Source organism: Hyla sarda, chromosome 8, assembly GCF_029499605.1.
Source record: "Hyla sarda isolate aHylSar1 chromosome 8, aHylSar1.hap1, whole genome shotgun sequence".
Classification (NCBI taxonomy): domain Eukaryota; kingdom Metazoa; phylum Chordata; class Amphibia; order Anura; family Hylidae; genus Hyla; species Hyla sarda.
In genome coordinates this window covers 10,980,247-11,002,584 of record NC_079196.1, presented here as the reverse complement: position 1 = coordinate 11,002,584, position 22,338 = coordinate 10,980,247, and the positions used below count along the sequence as shown (strand labels likewise).

At 40.7% G+C, this 22,338-nt stretch overlaps 1 protein-coding gene across 1 annotated transcript in view; it reads left to right on the top strand.

The window, feature by feature from the left end:
• SLC49A4 (solute carrier family 49 member 4) overlaps positions 1-21,200 on the top strand; it is a 72,110-nt gene extending 50,910 nt beyond the window's left edge. Inside the window, exons 8-9 of the mRNA XM_056536542.1 lie at positions 6,033-6,215; positions 19,129-21,200. Coding sequence (XP_056392517.1) covers positions 6,033-6,215; positions 19,129-19,244 — 299 coding nt within the window. The 3' untranslated portion in view covers positions 19,245-21,200. The remainder of the gene's footprint in view (positions 1-6,032; positions 6,216-19,128) is intronic.
• The last annotated feature ends 1,138 nt before the right edge of the window (positions 21,201-22,338 follow it).

Sequence of the window (22,338 nt, the reverse complement as noted above, 5' to 3'; positions counted from 1 at the left end):
AATCTCCTATCACATACAATGTATCACTCCCATCATCCCTGACCCCAGGAGCTCACAATCTAATCTCCTATCACATACAATGTATCACTCCCATCATCCCTGACCCCAGGAGCTCACAATCTAATGTCCTATCATACAATGTATCACTCCCATCATCCCTGACCCCAGGAGCTCACAATCTAATCTCCTATCACATACAATGTATCACTCCCATCATCCCTGACCCCAGGAGCTCACAATCTAATCTTCTATCATACAATGTATCACTCCCATCATCCCTGACCCCAGGAGCTCACAATCTAATCTCCTATCATACAATGTATCACTCCTATCATCCCTGACCCCAGGAGCTCACAATCTAATCTCCTATCATACAATGTATCACTCCCATCATCCCTGACCCCAGGAGCTCACAATCTAATCTATCACATACAATGTATCACTCCCATCATCCCTGACCCCAGGAGCTCACAATCTAATCTCCTATCACATACAATGTATCACTCCCATCATCCCTGACCCCAGGAGCTCACGATCTAATCTCCTATCACATACAATGTATCACTCCCATCATCCCTGACCCCAAGGGCTCACAATCTAATCTCCTATCATACAATGTATCACTCCCATCATCCCTGACCCCAGGAGATCACAATCTAATCTCCTATCATACAATGTATCACTCCCATCATCCCTGACCCCAGGAGCTCACAATCTAATCTCCTATCACATACAATGTATCACTCCCATCATCCCTGACCCCAGGAGCTCACGATCTAATCTCCTATCACATACAATGTATCACTCCCATCATCCCTGACCCCAGGAGCTCACAATCTAATCTCCTATCATACAATGTATCACTCCCATCATCCCTGACCCCAGGAGCTCACAATCTAATCTCCTATCACATACAATGGATCACTCCCATCATCCCTGACCCCAGGAGCTCACAATCTAATCTATCACATACAATGTATCTCTCCCATCATCCCTGACCCCAGGAGCTCACAATCTAATCTCCTATCATACAATGTATCACTCCCATCATCCCTGACCCCAGGAGCTCACAATCTAATCTCCTATCACATACAATGTATCACTCCCATCATCCCTGACCCCAGGAGCTCACAATCTAATGTCCTATCATACAATGTATCACTCCCATCATCCCTGACCCCAGGAGCTCACAATCTAATCTCCTATCATACAATGTATCACTTCCATCATCCCTGACCCCAGGAGCTCACAATCTAATCTCCTATCATACAATGTATCACTCCCATCATCCCTGACCCCAGGAGCTCACAATCTAATCTCCTATCACATACAATGTATCACTCCCATCATCCCTGACCCCAGGATCTCACAATCTAATCTCCTATCATACAATGTATCACTCCCATCATCCCTGACCACAGGAGCTCACAATCTAATCTCCTATCATACAATGTATCACTCCCATCATCCTCCCCTCACAATCTAATCTTTCAATTTCTCATACATTGGACCTCATTTGTTATTGGATTTCCATGTGAATTTAGTAGGAAAGGAAAATGCATTTTATTTTACCATATTTATTAACGTCAGGTGGTAAACATGTGCAAAAGTTAGCGTTTTTATTTTTTTACCTAACAATCCTTTTAGTTTTTATTTCAAAATTTGGTTTTCAGTTTTTTCCTAAGCTTGTTCTCACTGTTTTTGGCGAATTTTCAGGCTGTTTTGTTTTATTTATTTACTTTGATTTATCATTTATTATTATTATTAATATATAATATAATTTTTTTTTTATTTATTTATATTATAAATATTTTTTTCTTTTTCGGTTTTAATAGGTAGGTTATTTCCAATGCATCAGTTATTTAGACATGTAAATAACATGTTAATATTTGGATATAAGAGATAAATGGGAGGAAAAAACACTAGGAAAATGGAACAAAAAGGGAAATATTAGCAAATGCTCCACATTGTATCATTCCCATGACCCCTGACCCCAGGAGCTTCCAATCATATCTTGCTAATATTATCCAAGGTTCACAGTGCAGAACGCTTCTGGCGGTGGGCAGTATAAAGCCCCCCATAAACCAGTGTTTTCCATACATTGTGTCTCAACTATTGCAAAACTACAACTCCCAGCATGCCCGGACAGCCGAAGGCTGTCCGGGCATGCTGGGAGTTGTAGTTTTGCAACAGCTATAGACCCACCAGTAAGGAAAACACTGCTTGTTAGACATTATATAGATGCGAGCAATAGCCGCCCATTAGTAATCCGGCGCCGCACGTTACATGCGGCGACACCTGCGCCCCCCCGTTTGATTGACTTGTTTATGAGATACATTGTTTCACCATACGACACTCTCAGTAGAAATCCGTCTCCCGCTTCACGTAATGAAATGTTTAACCTTCTTAAGAAGGTCACTTGTTACAGAGTAATTATTCATTGAAATGAGATTTCTTAATAAGAAGACAGTCCCATACGTCTCCTTCATCCGCCCGAGCGTTTGATCTGTGCGCGCGCTGACAGCTCGAACATTCTGGAACTTTTCCCTAAACAATGTATATAATTATAGTTTAATATAATAGAGAACTATAATATATACATATCATTTTTTTATTTTATTTATAAATAATATATTTATAAATAATATAAATATGTATATGTGTATGTATATATATATATATTTATAAATAATATAAATATGTGTATGTGTATGTGTGTATGTATATATATATATATATATATATATATATATATGTATATAGAGAGAGATATGTGTGTGTGTGTGTGTATATATATATATATATATATATATATTACATTTATATTATTATTATTATAAATTATTATTAGATATTTGGTATATTTTAAATATATAATGTATAGATAAATATGTATATATAGAGATGAGCGAACTTACAGTAAATTCGATTCGTCACAAACTTCTCGGCTCGGCAGTTGATGACTTTTCCTGCATAAATTAGTTCAGCTTTCAGGTGCTCCCGTGGGCTGGAAAAGGTGGATACAGTCCTAGGAGACTCTTTCCTAGGAATGTATCCACCTTTTCCAGCCCACGGGAGCATCGGAAAGCTGAACTAATTTACGCAGGAAAAGTCATCAACTGCCGAGCCGAGAAGTTCGTGACGAATCAAATTTACTGTAAGTTCGCTCATCTCTATGTATAGATATAAAGATGTGTGTATTTATAAAAAAAAATTTTTAAATATATACGTGTGTGTGTATATGTATATATATATATATATATATATATATATATATATATATATATATATATATATATATATATATATATATATATATATAATATGTGTGTGTATATATATATATATATATATGTGTGTGTGTGATGTGTATATATATATGTATGTGTATGTGTGTATGTATATATATATATATATGTGTGTGTATATATATATATATATATATATATATTGTGTAATATTTATATTCATATTTTTCTTTAAAAAAAATAAAATATATATATATTCCATATAGAACAGTGCAGTAAGTCATACGGTTTTCTGGAGCGCAGTTTGCGCCCTCTGTTATCCAGGGTCATTACCTTTTTGTGTCTGATATTTGTTCTGTCTGGTTTTCTTCTACTTCTGATACCAACCGGCCAACCCCAATTCCCCCCACCACCCTATCGTAATAAATTTGCGCAGTTAGCGGCAGGTGACCGTTCGCGGTTTTGACTAGCTGTTGATTTGTAAATCAGCTTTCTGCATGGCATGCAGACATTTTATTTTTCTTAGCTCCGAGGTAACACTGCAGCTTCACTGTCAGAGGGAGGGGATTGGCGCCAACTGTTGTAAACGTCTGCAGATATCGCTGGCGTTGGGCGCATCGGAATAAATCAGTGTCCGCAGGTGAACGATTCCTCGCATCCTTAGTTCGCTGTGTACGTTGTAAAGACCAGGTCATGGGATAACAAAGAACAGGATAACTGGAGCCCCTGTCATAAGGCAGTGTTTACAAACCAGTGTGCCTCCAGCTGTTGCAAGAACTACAACTTCCAGCATGCAGGGACATTCTTCTTTCTATAGATGGATTTCAACCCTCTGGCTATAAACATAATAAATGACTCTAACAGCCGAGAGTTGGCAACAATTCAATCCAATACCCTGTGACTGTTTCCCAAACAGTGTGCCTCCAGCTGTTGCAAGACTACAACTCCCAGCATGCCCTGTGTCAATTTCTCACATTTTATAGAACCTGTTTGCTGACGGAGAATACAGTCATTAAGTCCCTTCATAGAAGCATACTTAAAGGGGTACTCCACAGGAAAACATTTCATCTATGTCTACTGGTGCCAGAAAGTTAAACATATTTGTAAATTACTTCTATTTAAAAATCTTAATCCTCCCAGTACTTATCAGCTGCTGTATGCTCCACAGGAAGTTGTGTAGTTCTTTTCTGACTGACCACAGTGCTCTCTGCTGACACCTCTGTCCATGTCAGGAACTGTCCAGAGTAGGAGCAAATCCCTATAGCAAATCTCTCCTGCTCTGGACATTTCCGGACATGGACAGAGGTGTCGGCAGAGAGCACTGTGGTCAGACTGGAAAGAACTACACAACTTCCTCTGTAGCATGCAGCAGCTGATGAGTACTGGAAGGGTTAGGTTTTTTAAGTGGAAGTAATTTACAAATCTCTTTAACTTTCTGGCACCAGTTGATTTAAAGAAAAATGTTTTCCACCGGAGTACCCCTTTAATAAATCTCACAGCTGAGGGTTTGTTACAGTTGTCACCGCTCTTATGCAACATAAACTTCAGGGTCTCCAGTCTGATACATTGTAACAAACTCTCAGGACAGGAGATTTGTGCATGTTTCCGGCGGTAGGCCTGTCTAGACACTTTTTAGGATCTCTCTTGCTGTCAGTGAATGGAAACGTTCTTCTTTATACCTAAAAGCTTAAAATCCCTCTATTGGAAATTACTTAATAGCTGAGAGTTTGTAACAATTGTATCCAATCCTCTTTAGTAGTGTTTCCATTTCCAACCAGTGTGCCTCCAGCTGCAAGACTACAACTCCCAGCATGCCCGGACAGCCGCTGGCTCTATACCCAGGCTCTATATCAGTGTTTTCCTAACAGTGTGTGTCTCCTGCTGTTGCAAAACTACAACTCCCAGCATGCCCGGGCAGCTGAAAGCTGTCCGGGCATGCTGGGAGTTGTAGTTTTGCAACAGCTGGAGGCACCCTGGTTGACAAACGCCACCTTGAGAACACAGCCCATTAAAATTTTTGCGCTTTCATCTTTTTCCTCTCCCTCTTTTTAATACCCACACATCTATACTTGTTTTGTTTTTTTGCAAGACCAATTGTACATTTTGTATTGACACCGATCATTTTCCCATATAATTTATGGTCTCTTTACTTTATTCTATGGCTAAATAGGATGACCGTGATCCCCAAATTAATGTGTAAATTGTAAATCAAGTTTGATTTAGTTTCTATTACATTTTTGTGTTTTTTGTTTTTAAGTTTTTTTTTCTTTTTTTCTATTTCTGTAAAAAAATAAAATAAAAAATTAATTTAAAAAAAAGGTTGGAAATCCCAATAAAAAGAAGAAAAAAAAAAAAAAAAAAAAAAGTTTGGAAATCCCAATAAAAAGAATAAGAGAAAAAAAAAAAAAAAAAAAGTTTGGAAATCCCAATAAAAAGAATAAGAAAAAAAAAAAGTTTGAAAATCCCAATAAAAAGAATAAGAAAAAATAAAAAAATAAAAAGGTTGGAAATCCCAATAAAAAGAATAAGAAAAAAGAAAAAGTTTGGAAATCCCAATAAAAAGAATAAGAAAAAAGAAAAAGTTTGGAAATCCCAATAAAAAGAATAAGAGAAAAAAAAAAAAAAAAAAAAGTTTGGAAATCCCAATAAAAAGAATTCAAATAAATAAATACCAATCTATATAGTTTTTCTATTATTGAAGTAATAAAAAAAAGACTAATAATAAAAATATAGAATAAAATGTAATAATTCTAATAACCTTGAGCGATTTCTTTGTCTTTTCAGCGACCCTTTATACCTCATGTATCTTGATCGGTGTCTTTCTGAACGGCACGGTGCCAATATTTTTCGAGATGTTCGTGGAGACGGTCTATCCCATCCCGGAGGGAATCACTTGCGGCTTCGTCACCTTCTTGAGTAACATCTTCACCGGACTCTTGTTGGTCTTTCTCACTTTCTATCACACACGTAAGTATGCGTCCGATACTATTGCTGTGCGAAATATATATATGGTCCCGTAATGCAGAGCGCGGCAACCGGGAAGTAGCTGCAGTGTGTCAGGGAATGTCCTTAAAGGGGTACTCCTGGGGAAAAATGTATTTATTTATTTATTTTTTAAATCAACTGGTGCCAGAGAGTTAAACAGATTTGTAAATTACAGTGGTCCCTCAAGTTACAATATTAATTGGTTCCGGGACGACCATTGTATGTTGAGACCATTGTATGTTGAGACCATAACTCTATGAAAACCTGGTAATTGGTTCTAAAGCCACCAAAATGTCATCCAAAAATAGGAAAAAGTGAGGATTAAAGAAAAACAAGTAGATAACTAATACAGATAAAGCAAATCCTTACATATAAAAGTAATAAAGATCTGCTGGGAGCTGTAATCACTGTCTATGTCAGTGTTTCCCAACCAGGGTGCCTCCAGCTGTTGCAAAACTACAACTCCCAGCCAAAGGCTGTCCAGGCATGATGGGAGTTGTAGTTTTGCAACAGCTGGAGGCACCCTGGTGGGAAACAATGGTTTATGTAGAGGACAGGAGCTTCTTCAGGCTCCTATACAGTACACAGTGTCCAAAATGGAGCCGTCCTTACTTGGTGTCCAAAGGAGCAGCTGACCCTGGCACAGGTAAGGAGTAGTGCAGAACTTGTAGTTCCTCCCTGTACTGTAGGGGGCGCTACCGGACACCAGTCAGTGCATACACTTCAGTAATACAGGTAAAGAGAACAGAACATGTAATACCTCCCTGTCCTGTAGGGGGCGCTACCAGACACCAGTCAGTGTATACACTTCAGTAATACAGGTAAAGAGTACAGAACATGTAATACCTCCCTGTACTGTAGGGGGCGCTACCAGACACCAGTCAGTGCATACACTTCAGTAATACAGGTAAAGAGTACAGAACATGTAATACCTCCCTGTACTGTAGGGGGCGCTACCAGACACCAGTCAGTGTATACACTTCAGTAATACAGGTAAAGAGTACAGAACATGTAATACCTCATGCATCGCTATGGGAGAGGCGGTGATGCAGCGCTCGTGCCTCCCCCATAGAGCTGTATAGAGGGGGCGTGTCTTTGACCGTTGACGACACATGTAACAGCGGCGGTAATGGCAGGTTGCCGTACAGGAGATCCGGGGGTGGTGAATAGTCAGTAAGTTCCCTCAATAGAAGCATAATTGATAAATCTTACAGCTGAGGGTTTGTTTCAGTTGTCACTGCTCCTATGCAACATAAGCATCTGGAACTCCAGTCTGATACATTGTAACAAACTCTCAGGACAGGAGATTTCTGCTTTTGCTGATTGTTTCCTACAGACCGTCTAGATTTTCAATTTGTTGCACTTTTTTAGGATCTGGCGCTTGCTGTCAATGAATGGAAATATTCTTTTTTTTTTTTTTTTTCTAAAGGCTTAAAATCTCTCTACTGAAAACTACTTAAAGGGGTACTCCACTGGAGAATTTTTTTTTTTTTACAAATCAACTGGCGGCAGAAAGTTAAACAGATTTTTAAATTACTATTTTTTAAAAATCTTAATCCTTCCAGTACTTATCAGCTGTTTTATGCTCCACAGGAAGTTCTTTTTTTTTTTTTTTTTTTAATTTCCTTTCTGTCTGACCACAGTGCTCTCTGCTGACACCTCTGTCCATTTTATGAACCATCCAGAGCAGGAGATGTTTGCTATGGGGATTTGCTCCTGCTCTGGACAGTTCCTGATATGGACAGAGGTGTCGGCAGAGAGCACTGTGGTCAGACTGGAAAGAAATCCAAAAAGAAAAGAACTTCCTGTGGAACATACAGCAGCTAAGTACTGGAAGGATTAAGATTTTTAAATAGAAATAATTTACAAATCTGTTTAACTTTCTGGCACCCAGTCGACTTAAAAAAAAAAAAAAAAAATTTCCCAGTGGAGTACCCCTTTAAAGGGGTACTCCGGCGCTAAGACATCTTATCCCCTGATCGCAGGGGTCCCGCCGCTCGGGACCCCCATGATCTTTCACACAGCACCCTGTTACCATCAGTCCCCGGAGCATGTTCGCTCCGGGTCTGATGACTGGTGATCACGGGGCCGGAGCATTGTGATGTCACGCCTCTGCCCCTGTGTCACGTCACGCTCCGCCCCCTCAATGCAAGCCTATGGGAGGGGGCGTGACAGCTGAATGACCATACTTGGCGGGAATGGTAATTTAAAAAGGTGGTCTACAGGCTGTCGCCCTTCAGATGTTGCAAAACTACAACTCCCAGCATGCCCGGACAGCCGTTGGCTGTCCGGGCATGCTGGGAGTTGTAGTTTTGCAACATCTATAGGGCTGCAGGTTGGAGACCAATGATTTTAATGCCCAGCCATGACCTGAATTGTAATTCGGAATACAACTGCATGTACATTATTCAAGTGTGAACACGGCCTTTTGGGCAGCGCCCGTCCCCCTGCCCGCTGCCTCCGTCCGCTGTATCTGTGTGCATCCTCCGTGACTGTCGGCTCATTGTTTTATCCCTTGTTAAATAGAAATGTATCTCCCTGTAATCCCGCGCTCAGTCCCCCGTACGGTAACATAAACCAACCGTAAAGCCGTAAGTATCCGACCGCCGCACCTGAGATGTATCGCCTGGATCTCTGCCATCTTGTCGTGTGGCAAAACTCCGGCTCCGCTTGAGTAGCGAAGGGTCATGTAAAATACTGTTCGGAGCAGAGGACAGCGCCCGGACGCCATGCTGACCATCCTTCTTATGTTTGCTGCTCTTTAGCAAGGCCGAGTGCACACTGCGTTTTTGTCTCAATTTCACCATCTGCGTTACGGTATATTTTTATTTTCTGTATACAAAAACATAGGCAACAACGCTATTGTGTATGACAGAAAAAAAAATATATAGAGAGAGATATAGATAGATATAGATAGAGAGAGATAGATATAGATAGAGAGAGATAGATATAGATAGAGAGAGATAGATATAGATAGAGAGAGATAGATATAGATAGAGAGAGATAGATATAGATAGAGAGAGATAGATATAGATAGAGAGAGATAGATATAGATAGAGAGAGATAGATATAGATAGAGAGAGATAGATATAGATAGAGAGAGATAGACATAGATATATATATATATATATATATATATATATATATATATATATATATATATATATATATATATATATATATATATCTCTATCTATGTTACAATCCGTAAGTCAATTGTAATGGATACGTCCATTAAGGCATTCCTTGACAAATGTATCTTGAATCTAGGAGCCAGGACATATAATATAATGTATAATATATAATAAATATAATATAATATAAAATGTAAATTACTATAATATAAAATAATGTACCGTATATACTTTAGTATAAGCCGAGTTTTTCAGCGAGATTTTTCGTGTTGAAAACGCCCCCCTCGGCTTATACTCGAGTGAACAAAAAAGGCTTCTGGCTTAGCTGTGAGGGGATGGGCCAGGCCATCCATCTTCGGCCATCTTTGCTGCAGGGACCGTCCGGTGGGGAGGGTTAGTCGTTCCGGGCTGTCCATCTTCACCGGGAGGCCCTCTTCTCTGCTCTGGGCCGGCCCCGAACTAGTGACGCTGCATTGACGCCACTGCGCAGTCGTAGTCAACGCAACATCACTAGTCTGTAGCCGGCCCGTCGCGGAGAAGAGGGCCTCCTGGTGAAGATGGGCAGCCCGGAACCACTAACCCTCCCCACCGGATGGTCCCTGCAGCATAGATGGCCGAAGATGGACGGCCCGGACCAGCTCACCCTTCCTTCCCACCGAGAAAACAACAACTGGGGAGGTGAGTAGAAAACAAAAGGGGAGTCTGGATGATGATGAAGGGATTTATAGGCGGGGATGATGACGGGGGGGGGGGGGGGATAATGACGGGGGGGGATAACGGGGATGATGTTGATGGGGGTGATGATGACGGCAGGGGGGGATGATGCATTTCCTACCCTAGGCTTATAGTCGAGTCAATAACTTTTCCTAGGTTTTTGGGGTGAGATTAGGGACCTCGGCTAATACTCGAGTATATACGGTAAATTGTAATATAAAATAATGTAAATTTATAATATAAAATAATGTAAATTGTAATATAAAATAATGTAAATTGTAATATAAAATAATGTAAATTATAATAATATAAAATAATGTAAATTGTAATATAAAATAATGTAAATTATAATAATATAAAATAATGTAAATTGTAATATAAAATAATGCAAATTATAATAATATAAAATAATGTAAATTATAATATAAAATAATGTCAATGACAATAATGTAAAATATTATATAATATAAAATAATGTAAATCCATTAAGGCATTTCTTGACAAATGTATCATGAATCTAGGAGCCAGGACATTTAATATGTTAAGTATAAAATAATGTAAATTGTAATATAAAATGTAAATTACTATAATATAAAATAATGTAAATTATTATATAATATAAAACAATGTAAATTATAATTAATAATAATTTTTCTTTTTTATGCTGAGCTGTCGTTTTCACTTTTACGTAGTATTGGCTTTTTGATTACCCTTTTTTTTCGTGGATTTTTTTCACGTTTACGCCGTTGACTGTGCAGGATCAGAAATGTGATAATTTAATAGTTTGGACAATTGCGCAGTACCAAGTATGTATGTTTGTGGTTTTTTTTTTGTTATATTTTTATTTAAAAAATTGTTTTTTTTTTGTTATTTGGACAATAGAAAAAATAACATTTCTTATACTTTTTTTTTTTTTTTCTCTTTTTCATTGTTGCTCATATAGATCATCATAATGCAAGAGCATTACATTGATCCATGAAATCGGCAATCTATTGCTACAGCCTGCCCCGAGGCAGGCTGTATTAGTTGCTAATTAACAGCATGCACCATGGCTGGCCTGAGAGTGGGGGCACCACTGGACCACCTGGTATGCTGTTAACGCTGCATTTAAACAGCTAAATGATGAACATCAGCATGATCTCCGATGTCCATACCGGCAGGCGTAATCTGCACATAGCAGACTGTACCTGCCAGGTATGACGCAGATCTGACACCTGGGCACGCGTCTTATGCCCTCACCTGACACATGACCTAAATGTATGCCATGGGTCCGGAATGGCTGGCAGAAGCCTAAACGGCAGGATGAAATTCTTAGTTGCCACGTTGACCTGGCGCCTGGGATTTGTCTAGCGTATACTTTTTTGCTTTTCAAGTGCATAAAATGTATGCGTTAAACGGAAACAAAAACGCAGTGTGAACCTGGCCTTATTCTTCAGACACCACAAGAACATTAGTTAACCATTGATATCGCTTCTTTCATTTTGCAGAGGACTTGTTAAAAATGAAAGAAGCGATCTGATTGGTTGTTTTGGGCAACTTTTCCTCTGGACAGGTTTTAATAAATCTCTCCCATTGTGTCCATTATATACATGACGTCCTACGACCCTTTACCTGTTTTCGGCCAGGTCTTTCTTCAGCACCACTTCCAGTACTTGGCATCATGACGTCCTGTCCTCGCGATCTCCATTAATCAGGTGACGCAATATTGTAAGGTCACGGCGTCGCTCCGGATGCAGCGGGTAATTGTGCCTTGACATTTTAGGATGCCTGACATTTCGTCTTTAATTCCAGGTAAAAGTTTTCTATTCCCTGTATTGATCTCTGCGGGGCGAATTAAATCCGTTCCGAGCGCAGTCCGTGTACGAAGGGCGACAAAAGTATTTCAGCCGCTTTTCGTGCCGGCGGTTTGGAAAGGACGGCGATCCACTCGGATCCATGATTCACTTTAATGTTGTCATAAAATACATAATTACAGGATTATGATTTAAGGCGGCAGAATGAGCGGCGGTGAATAATCCGCCGAGCAGCGAAGGGGAACATTAGGACAATATGTATAACGCCAATTAATAATGGTCGGCTGGGAAGGTGCTTGTGTTCCGAACAAGGTGCCTCCAGATGTTGCAAAACTACAACTCCTAGCAAGCCTTCGGCTGCCTGGGCATGCTGGGAGTTGTAGTTTTGCAACGGCTGGAGGCACCCTGCTTGGGAAAAACTGCCAAATGCATATTTTATTTATATTTTGTGTGTGCGCATATACATATGTATATATACATATACACACACACACACACAGTATAAATAATTAACAATATTAATAAATAAAATTCTGTAAATAAGTTATCAAGTATGTAATATCTAAATAAAAATATATATAACTATATATATATTTAAATATACAATCTATAAATTTAAATGAATATAAAATATTATTTATAAATAAAATATTTATTTATTAATTTATATATTTTTACACACGTGTGTTTGTATAAAAATATATAATTAATGAATAAAAAAATTATATATATATTTTAGATATTATATATTTGATGTGTATATATATATTTAAATATACAATCTATAAATTAAAATTAATATAAAATATTATTTATACATTTTATAAATAAAATATTTATTTATTCTTTTATATATTTTTACACACGTGTGTTTGTATAAAAATATATAATTAATGAATAAATAAAAATTATATATGTTTTTATTTAGATATTATATTTGATATATATATATTTAAATATACAATCTATAAATTAAAATTAATTAAAATATTATTTATACATTTTATGAATAAAATATTTATTTATTTTTATATATTTTTACACGTGTGTGTGTGTGTTTGTATAAAAATATATAATGAATAAATAAAATATTACCGTATATAATAAAATATATATTTTTAAATATATTTTTATTTATATATTATATACTTAATCATTATAACCATATAAATATATTAAATATTTTTAAAATAAATAATTTAATATTTTATTACATCTATAATTTATAAATTTTAATTAATAGAACATTTATATAAAAATATATTAATTTTTATTTATCACTTATATATTTTTACACGTGTGTGTGTGTATATAAAAATATATAATGAATATATTTTTCATTATACATATTTGTGTATAAATAAAAATATAAAATATTTTCATTTAGTTATCCTTCATCCTTAGTTAAAAAAAATTAAACGAAAAATGTTCAAAGGAACACCCTCCAACTATGCCCCATATACACACACAGCGTGACAGTGGCACCTCAGTAATCCCACCAACCAGACGGGTTTCACAAGGATGCTTCGTCAGGGAAGATAATAGTTAGAAAAGAAGGTGAACATGAACCCTCTTGTTGTATGTGCTGCACTGTGATCATCGAGGTCTTCCCTATATGTATTGTGGCTGCCCGGTAGTCACTTGTCTACGTATACAGTAATAATACTTAACAATCCAGCATTTTTCTTTTTCTTTCTTTATTTTTTCTTCTCCTTTTGGAATAAATTTTTAAAGGAAATTCGTATCCTGTTAAAGTGCAGCATTGAGGCTGATAAATGCAGCCATCAGGAGCAGCTGAAGCGTTGCAATTACTCAGCATGGTCTATCCGTCATCTTCCAGGCGCTGTAGACCGGCAGTCATTCCTTAGGATAAGACGGAGTCATCAGGGGATTGATTGAGGCCGCAGCAGAGCCTGGTGTGTGCAGGAATGTATGGAGGACCGGGGGCCGGAGATTCTGCTGACACAAGTTGTCTTTAGTGTTGTTTACTCCTTTTTGTGTTTAGCGATATTATAGGGGTCTCTGCACCCGGACCCCAACGATCAAAACATCGGACGTTTTTTACCTGTAATGTACAGAAAGAGCCGGAAATCCTATATGGAATAACACAAGAGCCGCTCTGTAGGGAACCGTCCTATTATCAGGCAATAACCTACAAAGCTTCTGCTGACACAAGTCTTCTGTATTGTCGTCTACGCCTTTTTTTGTTTTTTTAATAAAATGATGGGGTCTCCGCTCCCAGACCCCACTGATTCAAAACCTCTCACTATTACCTGTAATGCACAGAAAAAGCCAGAAATCCTATATGGAATAACACAAGAGCCGCTCCTATTATCAGGCATTAACATATGCAAATACAGCCTTCGTTAACCAGGACCTTTTGCCAGTCCCTTTGTTAACCAGGACCTTTAGCCAGTCCCATTGTTAACCAGGACCTTTTTGCCAGTCCCTTTGTTAACCAGGACCTTTTGCCAGTCCCTTTGTTAACCAGGACCTTTTGCCAGTCCCTTTGTTAACCAGGACCTTTTGCCAGTCCCTTTGTTAACCAGGACCTTTTGCCAGTCCCTTTGTTAACCAGGACCTTTTGCCAGTCCCTTTGTTAACCAGGACCTTTTGCCAGTCCCTTTGTTAACCAGGACCTTTTGCCAGTCCCTTTGTTAACCAGGACCTTTTGCCAGTCCCTTTGTTAACCAGGACCTTTTGCCAGTCCCTTTGTTAACCAGGACCTTTTGCCAGTCCCTTTGTTAACCAGGACCTTTTGCCAGTCCCTTTGTTAACCAGGACCTTTTGCCAGTCCCTTTGTTAACCAGGACCTTTTGCCAGTCCCTTTGTTAACCAGGACCTTTTGCCAGTCCCTTCGTTAACCAGGACATTTTGCCAGTCCCTTCGTTAACCAGGACCTTTTGCCAGTCCCTTCGTTAACCAGGACCTTTTGCTAGTCCCTTCGTTAACCAGGACCTTCATTGCCCAGAATACCATATGCGAGTGTTTTACAAACACTGAGCCTCGAGCTGTTGCAAAACTACAACTCCCAGCATGCTGGGAGTTGTAGTTTTGCAACAGCAGAAGGCCCCTTGGTTGACAAACACTGCTCTTCTCTCTCCTATACCCTTGTGCTCTGTAGTTTCCATTCGATGCATTTACCGCTCCGAGCTGCCGCCACCATTTCCGCCATTTCCCAGTTGTCTCCTCTCGAGAAAGTTTCTCGCCAAATCAACTTTGACTATTTTCCCAACACTCATTTAGCTTTTGAAAAATTCCTCTTCTTCTTCTAGTGTTTAGAGACCGAGCGAGAGTCTCCGCCATAAAAATGACAAGTGTAAAAGCCTTCTGTCTAGTTGGCGTCCGGAGACGTCTGCGCTGAATTACATTCTGTTACTTAGGTGTTTACCCTTAAGGACTTCGGCACTTGTAGAACTATAGAGTTTGTAATGTTCTCTGATAATAAAGGAGGGCAGGATGAGAGGAGGATATACACAGCCGTAACAGGGAAATCCCATAAGAGATGCTGGACAGAGGGAGGGGCGAGGTCTCATCTCTGCACCTGGCAGATCACTGTATAAATGGAGGCACAACTCCTTTATAAGACGCTAAGGGGGGAGTGGGGGGTATTTATACTGACACTGTCTTCTTTGCTTACAGGTTATGTTCTGCCGCACGGTTTCTCATTTTTATTAGGGATGTCCAAATTAAAAAATGATCTTTTTTTGAAAACCGGGTACAAGTACTTTTTCATGTGAGATCAGAGGAGGCTCTAGACTTGGTAAAGCCTTAGGCAAAAGTTGTAGGGAAGGTAGGTGGAAAATCTTTATTAGGTAGAAGCCCCCAGTAGGTAGGAACACTCTCCATTAGGTAGAAGCCCCCAGTAGGTAGGAATACTCTCCATTAGGTAGAAGCCCCCAGTAGGTAGGAATACTCTCCATTAGGTAGAAGCCTCCAGTTGGTAGGAACCTCCTTATTATGCTGAAGCCCCCAGTTGGTATTTACCCCCAAACACACACAATTAGGTAGAACCCCCCCCCCCCAGTTGGTAGGCATCTCCTCATTAGGTAGAAGCTCCCAGTAGAAGGACCCAGTTGGTAGGTACCCCCCCAGTTAGTTAGTATCCCCTAGTTGGTAGCTGCCCCCACAATTCGGTAGAAGCCCCCAGTAGGTAGAAACATTCCCCATTAGGGAGAAGCCCCCGGTTGGTAGGTACCTCCTTATTATGTAGAAGCCCCTAGTAGGTAGGAATACTCCCATTAGGTAGAAGCCCCAGTTGGTAGGTACCTCCTTATTATGTTGAAGCCCCCAGTTGGTAGGTACCCCCCATTAGGTAGAAGGACCCAGTTGGTAGGTACCCCCCCAGTTAGTTAGAATCCCCTAGTTGGTAGCTACCCCCACAATTCTGTAGAAGCCCCCAATAGGTAGGAACACTCCCCATTAAGGTAGAAGCCCCCGGTTGGTAGATACCTCCTTATTACGTTTAAGCCCCCAGCTGGTAGTTACCCCCCCCCCCACGCACACACAATTAAGTAGAATCCCCCAGTTGGTAGGCATACCCTCACTTGGTAGAAGCCCCCAGTAGGTAGGAATACTCCCATTAGGTAGAAGCCCCATTTGGTAGGTACGCCCTCATTAGGTAGAAGACCCCAGTAGGTAGGAATACTCCCATTAGGTAGAAGCCCCAATTGGTAGGTACGCCCTCATTAGGTAGAAGATCCCAGTAGGTAGGAATACTCCCATTAGGTAGAAGCCCCAATTGGTAGGTACGCCCTCATTAGGTAGAAGCTCCCAGTAGGCAGGTACCCCTACCCCCAGTTAGAGTCCCCCAGTTGGTAGGTATCCCTTCATTAGGTAGAAGCCTCCATTAGGCAGGTATGCCCCCCAATTAGGTAGAAACCCCCATTAGGTACAACCCCCAAGAATATATGTAGGCAGGAGATCCTCCTAATAGGTAGAAGCTCCCAGAAGATAGGTAAGTAGGGAATAGCCCTATTCAGGTGAGGCCCCACTCTCCTTCCCTCCACACACACACAATTACACCCGGCAGGTCCTGCACCGCTCTGGATAACGGAGCGAACAATAAAAAAGGCGTCCTTGCAGGAGCGTAGGGAAGGTGAGAGGGATGTTTGATATATACGTAAGGACACCTTTTTATTGTTCGCTTCATTATCCAGAGTATATAGTGAATACATATATATATCTTTAATGGTCTGATAGCTCCGTGACTGATGTTTATAGGATGGTGCTTATACGTGTTCACTGAGCCGCCCTCCCGTGCATTAACCCCTACGCATCATATGGCATTCTGGGCACAGTCGTTCTTCCATTGCTGTGCGGCCCTCGGATTTGCCTCGTCCAGAGTGTTGCACCCTGGGACCGCGCAGCACTGACAGCGGAGAACAACTGTTCCCAGTATGCCATATGGTATGATGAGTAGAGGGTAATATCCGCCCCGATCACAATGTCTAATTTTACATCTGCAAATAAACTCCAAAAAGTTGTTGCTTTTATAAATACATTGCAAAACTACAACTACCAGCATGCCCAGAAAGCCTTTTGGAAAGCAGTGGATTGGAGCAGTGTTACCCAACCAGGGTGCCTCCAGCTGTTGCAAAACTACAACTCTCAGCATGCCCGGACAGCCGTTGGCTGTCCGGGCATGCTGGGAGTTGTAGTTTTGCAACAGCTGTAGACACGATGTTTGTGAAACAATAATAGAGCCAACAGCTGTCAAAGCATGCCGGGAGTTGTAGTTTTTCCACAGCTGGAGGCCCCCTGATGGGGAACGCTGGCATAGATAGATGATTGACTGTATGCTAAGAGCTGCCGAAACGGCCCCTCAGGACGTGTGCAGTACTGCAGCTCCATCCCATTCACTTCAGTGAAGCCAAGCTGCAATACCGGACACAACCTGAGGACAGGAGTGCTGCTGTTGTTTTGCAGGCATCAGTGTTTTTCTGATCCTGGACATCCCCTTTAACCCTATTGTGTAGATTATTGGCCCATAAATGTTTGTGACTAGGGTCTCGTTGGGGGGGAGATTGATCAAAACCTGCCTAAAAGAGGAGCGGTACAGTTGCCCATAGCAACCAATCAGATCGCTTCTTTCATTTCCCACAGGCCTCTTTAAAAATGAAACCAGCAATCTGGTTGCTATGGGCAACTGCACCACTCTTCCTCTGCACAGGTTTTGATGAATCTCCCCTGTTGTGTTTCGGTTTTGTCTTGTCCTTTTTTTTTGTCTCGTCCTATTTTTTTTTGTCTCGTCCTCTTGTCTCATTCCCTTTTTGTCCCGTTCTTTTTTTCTTTGATATCTCGTCCTCTTTTTATAGAATTTTTTTGTCTCATCCTCTTTTTTTTTTTTTTTTGTTTCGTCCTTTTTTTTCTTTTGTCTCGTCCCCATTTTGTCTCGTCTTTTCTTTTTTCATCTCGTCCTCTTTTTTTTGTCTTGTCCTCTTTTTCTCTTCTTCTTTCTTTTTTCGTCTCGTCCTCGTTTTGTCTTGTGTTTTTGTTTGTTATTTTTTGTCTCGTCCCCATTTTCTCTTCTTCTTTCTTTTTTCATCTCGTCCTCTTTTTTTTTTTTTTTTTTTTTTTGTCTCGTCCTCTTTTCTTGTCTCGTCCTCTTTTCTTTTGTCTCTTCCTTTTTTTATTTTTTGTCTGGTCCTCTTTTCTTGTCTCGTCCTTTTTTATTTTTTTTCTCGTCCTCTTTTTTTGTCTCGTCCTCTTTTTTTTCTTTTGTCTCGTCCTTTTTAAAAAAAAAAATTTTTCTCGTCCTTTTTTTTTGTCTTGTCTTGTCCTCTTTTTTTCATCTCGTCCTCTTTTCTTATGTCTCGTCCTCTTTTTTGTCTTGTCCTCTTTTTTTTCTTTTTTTTTCTTTTTTTTTTTATCTCGTCCCCATTTTGACTCGTCGTCTTTCTTTTTTCATCTCGTCCTTTTTTTGTCTTGCCCTCTTTTTTTTAATTTTTTGTCTCGTCCCCATTTTCTCTTCTTCTTTCTTTTTTCGTCTCGTCCTCGTTTTGTCTTGTGTTTTTGTTTGTTCCTCTATTCTAACCCTGACCATTCCATATTATTGCACAGATTGTGCCGTGATTCTCGCTTTCTTTTGTATTTACGCAGCACTGACCTGGCTGAACTGGTGTCTGACAGGATCTTGTATCCTCGGCCTCGTGCTTATTATCTGCTCCCGGGACCCCAGTGATAAACTGTCTTACCCCAAGTACACCATCTGACCGCCCCGGATTACAGTCAATCTTGTCTTTTCACTTTCAGAGTTGTCGTGGCTGAACTGGTGCCTGACGGGATCCAGCTTTCTCAGCCTCCTGTTTATTGTGTGCTTCAGGGAATCCTACGACAGACTCTATCTGGACGTCTTTATATCCGTGTAATGGCCCCCGGGCGGCTGAACCGCGCTCTGTCCTCTATTGCACAATAAGACTTCGGAGGAAGACGAGTGACACGCGGCCGGCGCTCTGATATTAACCGCTAAGTAAAAGGCCCCGCGTGTGTATTTTACTCCGCCATCCTGAAAAGGCGAAGAGCATCAATTACCAGGGAAAGCTCGCGGCGCTCGCCATTATTAACAAAGGTGGAGTATCTTAATATTTTAACGATGGATAGGGTAGAGGACCTAAAGTCTAATTGCACATTTTGTTATACACCAATGTTTCCCAAGCAGGATGATTCCAGCTGCTTGCTGAGAGTTGTAGTTTTGGAACAGCTGGAGGCACACTGGTTGGGAAACACTGCCTTACATGATGATTATCGTCTTCGGTACTGATACTATGTATAACAGTGTATCCAACCTGGGCAGTTCTAGTTGATGCAAAACTACAACTGCCAGCATGCCTGAACAGCTGTTGGCTGTCCGGGCATGCTGGGAGTTGTAGTTTTGCAACAGCTGGAGACACACATGTCGGGAAACACTGCCTAACACAATGATCATCATCACTGATAATATGTATAACAATGTTTTCCGACCAGAATGATTTCAGTTCATGCCAAACTACAAATCCCATCATGCCCCGACAGCCTTTGGCTGTCCGGGCATGCTGGGAGTTGTAGTTTTTCATCAGCTGGAGGCACAGTGGTTGGGAAACACTGATTTTACACGATGTTCGTCTGTACTAGATACTATGTATAACAGTGTCTTCCAACCAGGATGATTCCGATTGATGCAAAACTACAACTCCCAGCATGCCCGGAAAGCCTTCAGCCGCATACTAAAAGTTATAGTTTTGCAACAGCTGGAGGCACCCTGCTTGGAAAACACTGCCTTACACTTTGTATAACTGTGTTTCCCATCCAGAATGATTCCAGTTGATGCAATACTACAACTCCCAGCATGCCCGGACAGCCTTTGGCTGTCCGGGCATGCTGGGAGTTGTAGTATTGCAACAGCTGGAGGCACCCTGTTTGGGAAACACTGTGGTCAATGTCTGGCATAAAATTTACTGAATTGTTGATATTTTTCGTATGTATGTTTATATTCTACATGTTACACGGCGACGCGTTTACACACCTCCCACATGATATTTGGGTGGTACTGATCTCCCGTAAAAGCCGCGTTCATACGACGGAACTTTCCGAGCGGAACCCGGCAAAAAAATAAAATAAAAAATAATCAAAAATTCTGCCCGGAAATTGTGCTGCAGCAGAGTCCTATTGTTTTCAATGGGATTCTGCTGCACCGCGCAGACGGCGGAATTTCCGTCGCATCCGCATAAATGATTTTCCCTACAGATGTGTCGCAAAAAAATAAAAATAATCCACCAAAATCCTACCAAACTTCTGTTGGCGCCAATGTGATGCTCCTTCATCTTCTGCACAAGCCTCTACTCGTAATGACCCCAAAAAATGGCGTCCGCCCAGGTACCTGTAGAGGCAATTGCGCCATACGGTAACTACTCACCGGGAAACTGTTGATTTTTTGCGGTATGATGCGGAGTGACACTTTATGATTTCGGTGTCGGTTCTTATGTAGCTCCTATAGGGAAGGTTCGGTTGTCACCGCGCGGTCGTCGCGTCGTTCCCTCGTACCTTCAGGATTTCGCGGAGGATTGACTCCGCGCGGCATTATTTTTGTTTTGTACTTTATGCTGCTAATAGTCTGGTGGGGGTGGTGGGGGGGGGGGTTGGGTACTGAGGGGTTCCTAATATTTCTGTCTCGTTGATGATCATGTGACCTTGTTCTCTAATCTGTATATAAGAGTCTAATCCGTAATAAAGTTGTTTACCGTCTAACGCTCTAATAACCGGCTCGTGGCTAGAAAGTCAGGTGACCCCTTTTTATAATGACTTTGTTTGTTTGTTTTTATTTTAAATAAACATTTTAAAATCTGTTATTTTTTTTGTTTTGTTTTTTTTTTTTCCCATAAAATTTGAGAATTTCTTCATTCTGATTTTTGTGTATTCACTGACTGCACATACGACAATTCACAGGGGGGTGTACACTTCTCAAATGTAACAAAGTCAATGGAGGGAATTTATTTAGGGTGGCGCAGGGGAACTTTTTTTTTTTCTACACCTATAAAGTGGACCTGACCTGTCTCAGAAAAAAAAAATTCTTCTATATGTTACTCACTGGGTCGTGCTGATGCTTTACATGTCTTTTTTTATGTGTCTATCTTCTGTATTCGGCTCACAAATCCCTCTGTTCTGCTGCTCCCTTATTCTCACATCCACTGCTCAGGGGCGTGTCTGAGGCAGGTACTAAGCCCATCACCACTTACCATAAATTGACTTTCTCCCTGAGTCTGCTGTGCTGTGCTGGGTCTCATCATCCAATCATTGCAGGCTGCTCTGTAACCCCCTCCTATCTGTTGTCATGCTGCAGTCTGATAGGACAGGAGTGAGCACAGAGGAGTGCTAGTCCCACCCCTGTAAGAAGCGATCTGATTGGTTGCTATGGGTAACTCGGCAACGTTTCCTCTGGACGGGTTTTGATAAATCTCCCCCAATAGCCACAAATAAATGATTCCTTGTTCCCAGGGTGGGGGGTGAGGGGCATCACTGATCGGGGGTCTGTGGATAAAGAAGCGGAAGGAACGTGCTACCGAATCCTACAGTGTTTCCCAACCAGGATAATTCCAGTTGATGCAAAACTACAACTCCCAGCATGCCCGGACAGCCTTGGGCTGTCCGGGCATTCTGGGAGTTGTAGTTTTGCATCAGCTGGAGGCACCCTGGTTGGGAAACACGGAGATGGAAAACTACAACTCCCAGCATGCCCGGATAGAACTTGGTACAGAGCCATCCTGCAGTGCACCCTAGTAAACCCTGTGGGTCCGTGTAGTGGGACTGTCCGTTCTGGCTCAGGGACAGTTGGGGACTATTCTTCCATGAGGTTCTAGCGTGTTCTCCCCATTTTTTGTTATTGGGTTAGTTAGGGAGATTTATCAAAACTTGTGCAGAGAAAAGTTGACCTGTTGCCCATAGCAACCAATCACATTGCTGCTTTCATTTTCCATAGGCCCTTATGAA